The 12,503-nt window shown below is 40.7% G+C and overlaps 4 protein-coding genes across 5 annotated transcripts in view; 2 read left to right on the top strand and 2 right to left on the bottom strand.

Moving 5' to 3' along the window:
• Positions 1 to 428: 428 nt before the first annotated feature.
• Positions 429 to 2,106, top strand: LOC145913191 (protein Dr1-like). Its single transcript, XM_083000760.1, has 4 exons — positions 429 to 586; positions 828 to 963; positions 1,235 to 1,398; positions 1,589 to 2,106. The coding sequence occupies exons 1-4, from the start codon at positions 515 to 517 to the stop codon at positions 1,709 to 1,711; spliced, it is 495 nt and encodes a 164-aa protein (XP_082856886.1). The 5' UTR covers positions 429 to 514; the 3' UTR covers positions 1,712 to 2,106.
• Positions 2,107 to 2,159: 53 nt separating this feature from the next.
• On the bottom strand, positions 2,160 to 5,800 carry LOC145914669 (uncharacterized). Its single transcript, XM_083002484.1, has one exon. The coding sequence runs from the start codon at positions 5,798 to 5,800 to the stop codon at positions 2,204 to 2,206; it is 3,597 nt and encodes a 1,198-aa protein (XP_082858610.1). The 3' UTR covers positions 2,160 to 2,203.
• Positions 5,801 to 6,960: 1,160 nt separating this feature from the next.
• Positions 6,961 to 7,943, bottom strand: LOC145913190 (uncharacterized). The gene is made up of 2 exons (XM_083000759.1): positions 7,825 to 7,943; positions 6,961 to 7,628 (listed from the first exon to the last, which is right to left on the bottom strand). Exon 2 carries the CDS (start codon positions 7,616 to 7,618, stop codon positions 7,034 to 7,036), a length of 585 nt encoding a protein of 194 aa, XP_082856885.1. The 5' UTR covers positions 7,619 to 7,628; positions 7,825 to 7,943; the 3' UTR covers positions 6,961 to 7,033.
• A 701-nt stretch (positions 7,944 to 8,644) lies between these two features.
• Positions 8,645 to 12,503, top strand: part of LOC145913187 (uncharacterized) — a 32,460-nt gene continuing 28,601 nt past the window's right edge. For both annotated transcript variants that reach the window (XM_083000753.1, XM_083000752.1), the window contains exons 1-2: positions 8,645 to 8,940; positions 9,348 to 9,426. In XM_083000753.1, the coding sequence (XP_082856879.1) occupies positions 8,868 to 8,940; positions 9,348 to 9,426 (152 nt within the window). In that variant the 5' untranslated portion in view covers positions 8,645 to 8,867. The remainder of the gene's footprint in view (positions 8,941 to 9,347; positions 9,427 to 12,503) is intronic.

Raw genomic sequence — 12,503 nt, 5'->3', positions numbered from 1 at the left:
AAAATTTGACAGTTGGGCCAAATGCCTATGCAAAGTGGTCTCGGAAATTTTTGCTAGGGTTAGGTCACAAACCAACGTCATTGTGAGTAGCGACAAGTAGATAGCCAATGATTAGACAAAAGCACCAAAATCACATTTAAGGCAATCCTTTTTGTGTGCCACTGCAGCGTCGTTTTTTGTACGATGACATGTGAGGTTACTACGATTTCTATTGATTAGGCTAAAATTTAGGAAACTTAAAAAACACGCACAACTCGAAACCTCACGAGCGCAATATCATTAGCTTACGCACTAGGTTCATTATTGCGTGTGTATCAAATGGCCAAAAAACCATGGCCATAAATTTACAAGAAATCGTGGCATTAAAAGGTGCTCGCTTTTTACCTTGGCAGCTTTGTTAGCAAATTGTACGTTGTACTGGAGTGTTATGTGTAATTATACCTACCAAATGTAAAATTGATATTCTCTTGTTTCAAAAAGAGCTTGTTTTTCTGTAAACTCTTGCTATCTTATAATGGCTGACGAGGACGATTTAAACCTTCCAAGAGCTGCAATTAACAAACTAATCAGGGAAACGTTACCACAGGTATGGTTTGGTAGACAGTATGTCCTGTTGGTTGTATATATAAACCAGACTGGAAAAAATGTCACTTTTGCGAAAATTTACCGATAATCCGCGCAATATTAATGACCTAATGCATTAACATACGAAAAACGTTGCGATCGTCCGCGCAATTAACGATCGCCGAAACGAAATCCTCCGCGCAAAAAACAAACTTTCTAATCTGGTATGAAATGAAAGTTAATGAATGTTTTGGTCTTTTTAGGTCCGTGTATCAAATGAAGCCCGGGAGTTGATAGTGGCTTGTTGCAATGAGTTCATCCACCTTGTATCATCTGAAGCTAATGATATTTGCAACAAAAACACAAAGAAAACAATTATGCCAGAACACGTTCTTGATGGTAAACATGAATTTGTTGCTGAGCAAAAGCTGTAAAATATAATCAGACATACAGCTCTAAAGATGTTTAACGGCAGAAAAATACATTTCACCTTAAAGAAGGCATCAACAGTTTTTCATTCAAATGGAATTCTGTTGAAAATTTACCGATATTTTGCGAAAAAAAATATCTATTCACTGTTCATAATGTCGACATGTTGGAACAATTGTACATATTTAGCAGTTACAATTTTGGGCCAGTAACTTATCCCAAAAGTGTTCATGTTTCGTAGCATTGGAGAGTCTTGGGTTTGGATCATATGTAGAGGAGTGCCGTGAAGTGCTTGTGGAATGTAAACATGTTGCACTGAAGAAGAGAAGAGGAAGTAGCAGACTTGAAAACCTAGGAATCCCCGAGGAAGAGTTGTTACGGCAACAACAAGAGCTTTTCGCGCAGGTTGGTTTTAAATTTTTTTCTACACGGATTTCTTTACCGTCATTAAATTTTTTTCACGCAACATAAGGTAGCCATAAACCTTCATGAGTGTTTTTTGCAACCTTCCTAAATTACCTGTTTGTCTATTAATGTAAATCCTATTTAGACATAATGCTGTGTAGTGTGTGTTAATTGTTTGTGTCCTACAAAGGCAAGACAACAACAACTGGAACAAGAACAACAGGAATGGCTCCAACAACAAATGGAGTTACAACAGGAAGGTGTTGCGGCAGAATTGCCTCCAGCTCCACATACTAGCGATGAAACTGGATGATTAATCTGCAGAGTTAATACCGGTCAAGTTTTTGCTTACAGACATGCATACGCTGCATATCACAAAGCCAGATGAAGATATGCAAAAACTCCTAATGCAGTTAAACAAGTTTAAACTGTTAGGCCTGGACCCCAAGCATGGTGTATTGTGACATTATTGCTATTTTCGTGTGCATGCAAAAAAGGTTTTACATTGATATGAAATCCACAATATTGTGCATGCTTGTTGGTGGTTTTTGAGTCATCTTTCCAACCAAACCAAAGCAATTAATGGTTGGGTTTGAAGGGATTGTGTGTAGTCGAGTAAAATATTTTGTTAAGTCACAAAATAAACTAAAAAACACTTTGGCAATCATATGAATTGGCACATTGCACTGTTACTCAAACTGGCAAGTCTTGTGACGATAATAAAATGTTATGCACAGAACACTGGCTTGATAACAAATAAGGAAACAGAGGCAGTCCACAGTGAAGATTTGCAGGTAGCTGAGCATTACCAAATTCTCCCACCCTGGTAGGCAGGATGAGCTTCACGGTACGCTGCTCTCTCATCAGCTAGCTTCTGACTCTCCTCCAGAACCTTGAGGTCATCCAGTTCTGTTTCTTTCCGTTGCTTTTCTCGAAGAGCAAGATCGCGTTTGGCCAAAACCTGGGCACCTTGCTGTTCATCCAATATGGACACCGGCAATGGACTGACAGAAAATGGTGATCCATACATCACAGCTTCACCATCATGGCACCAGTCCAATACTTTCTGAACACAGCTTTCAGAATCCAGTAAAACCCATGCAGCTCCTGTTGGTTTTCTCATGATAGGATCTTTCACAATGTAAACATCACTCACTTGACAATCAGCATCCATCTCCAGCATTCCTTCAAGTCTTTGTACCGTTGCTGTGCCGGGCAGGTGGTTAATGTAGACCCCCTTTGCCCTTTCTGTCTCCACTTTAAGCCATGCTGGAGCATCAGAGCCAATTATGCTGACCCATTCTGATGAAGCAAAGGAGATACACATCTTCTCGGTGTTGTGGATTCCAAGCTTCTTTTCCAAACCTGCTCCCAGAAGCAAATAATCGTTTAGGCTTGCAGACCCTCTGCAGACCTTGCTGAAGTCAGTTTTAATTGAGCTTGAATTCAGCGCCTTTACTTTTGCATTGGATGCTCCATCAAGACCAGTTAAATTCACATTTAAGTTCACTGGCAATCCAGGGATAACCTCATCACTTCGGTCAGTATCAATACCAATAGTAGTTGCCAGGTTTGTAATCACTTCATCGGCTTCATCATCATCCAGACTACTTTTCTGATTGCTTATATCCAGTGAGATTAAACCTCTTCTTGATGAACCAGTTATTACGGCGGATGTAAGGGATTTGATGCCATTGGAGGTTAACTGATTACTTGCAACAGATAAATACTGGATATTGCTTTTCGATGAAGCAGACATTATCAGAGAAGAGAGGGCATTGGCTGCCAAATCTGTGCAAACATTGTTTGAGATATCCAATGATTTGAGAGGGTGGTTTGGCATTTTCTTAAGTTGATCTGATAAAGTGATAAGAGCTTCATCAGTCAATCGATTTGAAGAAAGATCAAGGTTGGTAAGGGTCTTTATTGGGGAAGAAACATGCCCAAGGAACTGTGAAAAGGGTTTAAAATCTGTGTCTGTAAGGCCGCAGTTACCCAGAGAAAGAGTTTGGAATTGGTGTTTTGAATTCACCTCCATGATTGAAGCCAACGCACCAAGATTGCTGAGCTTAATTCCATCTAATACTAAATGCTCTAGCTTCTGAGGTATTGTGTTTAAGCTTGCAAGCGCTGCTTGAGAGATTCTTGACTTTCTAATATTCAAATGTGTCACATTTTTAAAGCAACTATTGAGTGTTTCTGGCAGATGGTCCACTTCCATCAACGACAAGTTGATTTTCATTAAGTTGGAGAAACCATCAATTGAGCAGAGTTTATCCACAGCTTCAATGCCTGCAGAAGTCAACTCAGCATTTCCAGACAGATTTAAAGATTCCAGTCTCCCCAGACGGCCTGGAGAGGACTTTGCAAGTTTGACGAACACCTCATCCACAAATCCACAGTTCCCAACATCAAGGTCAGCAATATTTAACAGTGGAAGAACTTCGTCGCCAAGTATTGTTTCACTGTCTACCTTTACTCCACCGATGCTTAGCTTGTTTAGATTTTTGGCTGCAGCAATCATTTTGACCAGGGCAGACAAATCACTTGCACTATTTTCATATCCACCAATGTTTAACACAGCAAGTGAAGTATTGGCTTGGAGGCCTGCTGTCATTGCCTCCCAGCCAGCACTTGTAAGTCCTGTGCTATTTAGGTGTAATGTCCTTAAGCAACAGTTGGGATTTTCTAGTACCAGTGACAAGTCAATGCCTAATTGTTGTCCATCATTTAAATGGTTACTTGAAATATCCAAGTAGCTTAATGGTAAAGTGCAGTTACTATAACCTTGTCTCATTGCTTCGAATAGTCCATGGAAGTTCATTGATCCACATCCACTTACATCCAAGTACGTTAGTGAGGATGAAGCAAGAACAGATACAGAAAGGCATCGATTGAGAGATTCCTTTCCAAAATTGTTACTGGAGACATTAAGCCATCTCAAACTTTTGCTGCTTGATATAAGTTTGCTTAAATGGTCGGCACATTCTGAGTCGGCCGAATTGTCCGAAATATCAAGGTGTTCCACACAGTCATGAGAAGTAAGTATTGATAGAATAGCTCGGACTGACACAGGGCCTGAATGATTTCCACCAATGTCGAGCTTTCGTAATGCAGGCATTGAAGAAGCCACCTCTGCTATTGTTGGCAGGGAACTTTCCAAATAAAGTGCATTCGCTTTTGCTGCTAAATCCACCAACTGTTGCTTATCAGTGATATCACAAGTTAAGCGCAATGCTGAGTGAAGTAAAATATCTTCGTCTGTTTCAATATATTGAAAAGCAGGTTTTGATGCAAGAGACAAACCAGAACTTGGCACAAGTACACCAGGACCGACTTCACCCACATGCGGCAATTCAATTTCTTTACCAACACTTTCTGCATCTTTCTTAGTCACAACAACATCGTGACCTATAACTTCCTTGACAACTTCAGTTCTTTCTCCCATTTCATGTTGATCATGTTGTTGTTCTGAATTGCTGCCCTCTTGTGGCATTGTTAGAGAGGACATAACATCATTAACAATCAAGTTGCTTAAAATGTTTTCAGCAACATCTACATCCAAACCACTGGAGTTGTCAGTGTAGTCACTGCATGCACTGTTACAATCTTTGCCTTCAATGATATCGACTGTGTTTTCCTTCTGTCCCTCCAGTAATTCTCTATTTACCTGGATGACACTTTTTTCTTTCAACAAACTAATATCTTCATCCTCTGTGTTTTTATTTTTTGAATCATTGTTTTCTTTCTCTGTATTCTTGTTTTCTGAGAAATGATGTTCTTCTGTATATTTATTTTCTGTTCCTCTGTCATCTTTATTATTGTTAATCTTTTCTGACTTTGTGTTGGTTTTATTTTGTTCTTCTCCACTTTGTCCACAATATTTGTCAATTTCTGCAAAGGAAACTTTGCGTTTCTTGTTCAATGACAACTGACTTTCTGCAGATTTAGACGACAATGATGTGGGGGATGAGGCAATCTCTAGATATTGCAGATTTTCTTTTGTGGCAGGTTCTATATTTAACTCTGCTTCTGATTGATGATTGCTATTGCTAGTTGTTATGGAAACCACAGTTACTACATCCTCACTTTTACCAGGATTCTCAATATTTTGTGGTTCTGTTGGGTCTATGTGTGCACTTGAATGTGTATCTGATCCATCTGTACTGTTTGTTTCATTTGGCACAGCATTATCTTCATCAACCAAGGAATTTTCTGCAGCTGTTGCCTCACAGTCACTTTGTACACTGTCTTCGGCGCCATCTGGAACCTCTCTTTCACTGTGTGTTGTCAAACTTTTTGTCACTTCAATGTCAGGCGCTTGCTCCGAGATTGCTGAAGCTTTCTGGGAAGAAACATCTTTTGTTATTGTTACAACGGATGTGCTGGCCCCACACCCCATTACACTTTCAACTACCGTTAAGGCATGGCAGTTTAGGCGGCCTGGTAACAAAGCTGCAAAGAACACAAAACACACAGTCGTTAAGTCACGACGAATTAAATCTAAATCTCTTGCTAAGCCCAATCTAAAACCTACGGTGCTGCTAACTGGCAATAGAAACAGACCCACAAAATGTTACCGAATAAACATACATCAATTACTTTTTTATCTTATTCGTAAAATCGCTTGGCTGGCTTCATTGTTGTCAGGGATACGGTTATTCACAACGACTGGAGAGGTAATATTTCAGGCAGTTGTGCCAAGATTCATAGAAATCCTGACCCAAAGCGCTGTAGTAATTCATTTCAGTATATTTTAGATGTATTTTTAATCTGCCATGATTGGAACCAACATATCTTGAGTAACATTAGCTATCCTTGTCTAACTTCCACGGTACTGAAGATCCGTTGGGCAGATCACAACAATACAAAAACTGGACAGATCATGGTATTTTTATTTTATCGCACCTTTAATCTCGTTTACTATTTTGTATTGTCCCAGCTTAAAATGTATCATATCCGCGGACACAATTAGTAAATACTAAAGTAATATACGATGCTTCGCATAGCAAAGCAGGATCGCCTCATTGCGCAGGCCCTTTATATTTGGCCACCTCAGCTTTCGTATTCTGATCATAAGGTTCACAGCCTTCGCAGCCAAGGCATTGCGGCCGAGCTGGATCCTGTAGCTCAGTTGGTAGAGCGTTGGGCCTGGTTAGCCCAGGGTCGTGAGTTCAAACATCACCGGGAGCTTGATTTTTCAGATCTCGCTCCGACTTGTCGGAAAAAGTTGCTAATGCAGGTTGGCTGCATTGCCTTGGCTGTGAAGCCTCTGAACCTCACATTAGTAAACAGTACAAGTAAAGGCATTTTCAGAAAAGTTGATTCATTCAGAAAAATTGATTGACATAAAAAAACACTTTTTAAAATGTCTCGACAAAAAGTACATGTTGAAAATACAAAATTCTGACGTTAACTTGTTTTACATCATGAAACCATGTTCTTATGCTATGCATTTCTGATACGAGAGTTCGTTTATTGACAAAACTTGCAAAACCAAACATTATCAGCAAAGCAAAATCGAATAATTAACCGGTCAGTTGACTGGTGGTAAGTTTTGATGTAGATTCGTGCTCATGTACGCTGATTTCAAACTAATCAAAAAATACAACAAGATCTACGGGGTCATAAGAGTTTATAAAACTGGAATATCGTTTTCTACAAAGTACGGTGTTCCGTTTAGAAAGATTTTAGCTTGGGTTAAAGTATTTTGTTTGTCCAGGAAGTTGGCGAATCGCACAACAATCTTTCGGCCTTCGTTTCCGCCGTCCCCTTGTCCTTGAACCCGGCGACCGAAACGTCGGACTTCTTCAATCGCGCGTTCGTCGTAGGACAACCCGAGCTTCTTGAGAAACAGTTCTCGAACCATTGATTCCACGTTCTCGTCTTCTCGTTCTGGAATCCCGCTGACAATTAGGTTTCGCTCCCGCCAAAACCCGTCAGCGTGCGCCAGGACCTCACGCTGTGATGCCAGACCACTTTCTAATTCTCCAACAGCTCCCTGCAGTTTCTCTTGGACAGCCAGCAGGCGCATCTGTTCGCTGTTGAGCTCGGCGACTAGCTTTACCGCCTCTTCAAGCTTGGCTCCGGTATGAGTGTGAAGACTCCACAAACCTACCAGCGTGACCAACAGAAGAGCAGTCATAACCACAACTGGACTTGCAATGACTGCTAGTGGTGAAAACCCGCGTCGTTTCTCTGCATGCGGCTGATCAGCCATATTTTACACTCTGGCAAATTAAAAACATTGTGAGTTTGCAATAGCTTTAGATTGGACCAAAAATAATTATTTAAATTCGCTTGAACTATTGTCATACACAAAACATCACCACAACTGTACGATGCAACATGTTTTACTTGGATACACATTACAACAGCTTTGATAAATATACTAAATAATTGCAGTTCACCAAAAAAGGCTATTACCTGTTCCTGCAAGATTAACACTTTTTGGTCCAATTTGGACTCTTCAGTATTTATATCCCATACTTATTGCAGAATACAGTTTACTGTTGACAGCTCGCACATGAGAGCTGTATATCCATCGAAAGTATTGCTTCTAACAAATTCCAATTTAAAATTGCTTCGAGCGAAATTTGCGCCGTGGCCTCAGGCGATCGAAAGTAATTCGCTTCAAGCCAATTTTCCATTCTATTGTTTCAAATTAATCTAATTTTTAAAGATGCAGCATCAAGCTTATAGTATATACAGCATAATATTGGTGTTATTCCGAAATTTTTGGAATTTAATTTTTGGCCTATATTTGATGTATAATGTACACGAGATTGCGCTAGAGCGCAAAGCATTTTTTCCCTTCGAGAAAAGTTCCTGACATCGCGAATTCCTGGAGAAAAAGGCAAAAGCTGTCTGGGCAAATTTACTTTTGTGAATCACGTCTGTGTTTTTATGGCGAGATAGCAGAAGAGAGTGTAGAGTAGGTGTTGGGTGCACTGTTGTATTTTGTTGTATGTGGTTTGTCTTAGTTTGAGGGTTATTCATGTTTGCTGTGAAAGCGATCAGATTTTAAACAATTGATTTTGTAATTAGGCGTCTATGCCAATTTTCTGCAATTTTAGAAAGTATGTGCAAAGTTTCTGGATAAAACTATGAATTTGGTGCTTGCCACCGTTTAAATGTTGCTGTTGCATCTTGCATGGTTGCTTGCAGTTAAAAAGATATTCACTTGCTGAAAGTTCATTGATTGCTAGAGCTTTCACACAGTAATTTGATTTTGTCTTTTAGATCTTTGAAACAAAAGTTAGTCACAACTGTGTTTGACATGAAGTGACGTTTCATTTTGCAAGAATTTTGTGTGTGGACTTCATATTATTCTACATAATATCTGGCGACAAAGTTGGAAAACACAAAGTTGTCCACAAGCAAATGAAGAGCTTTTAAGACTCGAATATTTATTTCAAGTGATCTGCTTTTCCTTTTCAACTCTTTGGATATACTTTGAAACCTCCAAAATGGGATTTAAACCACTTCATGAACAGTTTTTGTTATTATTTGTCTTTGTTGGTATCTTTGTTTCATGTTCAGGTAGGTTTTTTTATGTAACAAATGTTCATTGTGATCAACAATGGATTGGAAGTTCCATTATTATTCTGATTGTTATTCCCCCAATTTTACTGTTAAAATATACACTTAATGCCTTAAGCATAAGTAGATTTATAAAGAAAATTGTGTGGTTTTATTAATCCAGGGGCATCTGTTTCTACTCTGTTACCAACTTTCCCACGCTTTTGTAAGATAAAATGTAAAAGAGTTCCCAATTTTAAGTGTTGCACTGAGCACTCTTGTCACCAAGGCAGCCCTCAGCAGCCACTTCACCCGTACCAATGATCTCTTTAAATCGAGCGTGCCTAAAACCAAAACATATCATTGCTTTTAAACTATACACACGTGTCAGAAATGCCCATTTACACTTAAAAATTTTGTTTCCTCAGCGATAAACTGCATGTCCAGACGACGAGTCTGTATTCACGGCACATGCGCCAGAGACTCGTCGGGAAGCTTCTCTTGCAGGTACGAATATATGGTATTTTGCGGTCTGTCTGGTCGCTTTAACTGCGCGTCACCCCCGATTAAAAAATGTCACTTTATACTTGCGCGGGCGCTACTTGTATTTGTCCATCCGTGTATTATCTAAGTGAGTGCCGCATTCTTCTGAGGTGAGTGCCCGGAGTCGCGCTGGTTGGAGCGTGTGTGTTCCCTCGCGCTGAAACGCGATATCACTGAGAATAGGCGAGGCGAGCGAACAAGGCTGTAACTTCATACCAACGCAATAACAGCCCGTCAGCGAGTTGAAACGAAAGCTTTTTGCCTAGAGGAGATACGTTTTATTATTGAAAACGATTTTCGCCATCTTGGGAGTTGATCTTTATATTCCACATGGATTCAAAATAAGACAGGGTGAAATTCGAAATCCGTCGAGCAGGTGCACGCCTACCGGATGAGAGTTGTAATAACAAGTGAAGAGGGCGCTCAGCGGGCGATAATTTTCGGTTCTCTTGCGTTGCAATAATAATCTAATCCGATTGTCCCACTTTCCAATCCATTGTCCACCCCATTGTTCATGTTTCGTCTCCAGAACACGACTCATCGGGGCGTCGTAATTTCCAAATTATTTTCGCGACCCATTGTCTTTGTTCGCTGAGCGATTCATTCACTTACGTTCGGTTGGTTGGCTTTCGACTGGAGATGCAAATAGGTCGCAACGCCGAAATTCCATTTGTGCACGCGCGGTGGTAATTTACTTCATAATACCCCAGTGCTCGACACCAAATCACTAACCGTGACAGCTCTGTGCACTTGCCGCTTATAACCTCCCGAAAAAGACCCCTGAATTACGCCAACGGCCCGGTGTTGTTGACACTGCGGCACGGAGGCCCCGTAGGACCTGTGTTCCCAAGACCCCTACATGAGCCCGCCTCAGTTATATGCGCTGATTTTTCATTGTGGTATGGATCGGATGTCCCTCGCTTTTAGGCATCAACACGCACTGATATGTAATGTTTGCTTAGCACTTCCATTATGTTTGACCCAGCAGACATACGCGGTCGTGTCGCGTTTCGATATTTCTTATTGTTGGTCTGATTGTCATTGTTTGCGCAACAAAGGTATGACATTCTCGATAACCGCGTTTTGTAGAGAGTAGCTCAAACCTTTTCGGGTATTAAGCCAATTAAACGCATACTTTCATTAACGGTGCGCCGTGGGATCCACTGATTTTACGAAATCGCCCGTTCTGTACTTTGTAATGTTTAAAGCCAAACCGCCAATTAGGCGCCATAAAAGGTAAACACTTCGCAACCAACTTCGCGCTGAAGATTTGTGAACGCGATTCACATACTTTGATATCGCGATATCGGAGTTCAAAAGTCTAAAAACGGCAAGCATGGATTGGCGTAGTGACTTAGTCACAAAATGTGCCACTCCTTCAGGGAGACTGTAATTTTCGAATGGCTTTAGTGCATAGATCATGTTACCAGCATTCCAAGTAACCAATGAAAGGCGTTCCCTTTTAATGGTTCCTAACACTGGAAAGCGACAATCAAAAAAACCGTAACGGTGGCGCAATATTTTTTGTTTAATGTGGTCTGAGAGCAAATACTGGGTTAATTAAATTGACTGTGGGACAAATAGTCGCGTACCAGGTCAATAGGTGAGGAATTTTATTTCACAATCCAGCAAGGCACTATCTACCAATTGTGACCTGTCAAAACTTTTCGACCTTGGCGTCGAAAAGATGCTTTCCAGAGTTTCCATAAAAAGCTTTGCATGTTTTTGCGAAATCGTTCATCAGCTACATTGTGTTAGGTCGAATTACATCCGTCCGTCGCATGCTTATTGGTATGTTGGAGTGATGTAACTTTCGTCGCGAAGTGTTGTAGTTCGCTTGTCACACGCAGACAACGACGCCTCCTTGTCGCCAATCACTTGGTTTCCTATGTTTTGCGTCTTCACCCAAGTACGTCTCTGACTCTTAACACTGCTGTAGTTGCTTAAAAGTTACCCAGGTACACTCACCCTAAAACACCTCAAAAATTAATGGTGTCACAGACAGAACTTTCTCCATATTTGGTTGGGGTTATGAGACATCCGCACGGTTTTAAACAAGGGGCCTGGAAAAAGCATTGTAATAATATGAAGTCAAATGTAATAAGATGCTATTTAGTTTAAGAAACGATTGTTACGGATACGTTTTACAATACAGGGTTATAACAGATGTCATTAATGTTCCTTATGTCTTGGGCAAATAATATTACCAAATTAATTATTCTGTCAAATCAATGTGATGAGCTGCCGGTTTATCCAAGTAAATCGAACGGTATATCAAAGTATTCCATTACTGTCTAGTCATATTGTTACCCTCAGGTATCAATCAAACTTACAGCAGTAACAATAGCGACTAGCCCATCTTATTTTCACCGGAAATATTGGTCGCACTTTAACAAAACTTTCGGTTCGTTAACCATTGTTGTGGTCGCGTTATAACCAAGCTTCAAATGGTGACGAAATAATGGACGCGACCGCCCTGTCCGCTTGTAAGTCGATCTTAGGTGGCCGTTGATGCCTGTAAGCATAGGAAATACGCCTGACTGGTTCGGCTTCTATTGTTGCGGATGTCCAAGCGCCATAGCTGACAAGTGACGATGTTCATTTTAGTGACACTTTTGACGTTAAAGTGTTCTTGTTCCAGCCTCTAAATCATGGCAGCTTGTACCTCGTGTTTCGTCTTTTGGGCAAATATTGCCATCGCTTTTGTGTGTAATTTTTCCTTTCCTGGGGCACAATCGAAGGATTGTTAAAAAAGCTGCGAAAAAAACGTTAAAAATCTTCGCAATCCTGTTAAATTTTGCGCCACTGAGCAAGACGTCCCGAACAGTCGTGCGGGTTTTTGTAAAACCGGTTCAGACGCCCAAAGTCTGTGACCCATCACAGCAAGGCTGACAACGCCAGCTCTTAATACCAGTGAAGCGTGACCGTCGGCGACGGCAGGTGCAGTTCGAAGTCTTGCTTGTTTTTGACGAGACTTAAAACGGTTCTAGCGGCCTCGCAAAATTGGTGGAATAACAATTTGGTCGTCTTGCTTTTATACC

The sequence above is a fragment of the Ascidia mentula genome, chromosome 9, assembly GCF_947561715.1.
Source record: "Ascidia mentula chromosome 9, kaAscMent1.1, whole genome shotgun sequence".
Lineage (NCBI taxonomy): Eukaryota > Metazoa > Chordata > Ascidiacea > Phlebobranchia > Ascidiidae > Ascidia > Ascidia mentula.
This window is presented reverse-complemented; position numbering and strand designations above follow the sequence as displayed.

Excerpts from the sequence above, each read along its gene's own strand:
- LOC145913191 (XM_083000760.1), top strand. The coding sequence starts at position 515 with ATGGCTGACGAGGACGATTTAAACCTTCCAAGAGCTGCAATTAACAAA. Across the intron at positions 587-827 it reads TCAGGGAAACGTTACCACAG|GTCCGTGTATCAAATGAAGC; the intron begins GTATGGTTTGGT and ends TGGTCTTTTTAG. Across the intron at positions 1,399-1,588 it reads AACAAGAGCTTTTCGCGCAG|GCAAGACAACAACAACTGGA; the intron begins GTTGGTTTTAAA and ends TGTCCTACAAAG.
- LOC145914669 (XM_083002484.1), bottom strand. The coding sequence starts at position 5,800 with ATGGGGTGTGGGGCCAGCACATCCGTTGTAACAATAACAAAAGATGTT.
- LOC145913190 (XM_083000759.1), bottom strand. The coding sequence starts at position 7,618 with ATGGCTGATCAGCCGCATGCAGAGAAACGACGCGGGTTTTCACCACTA.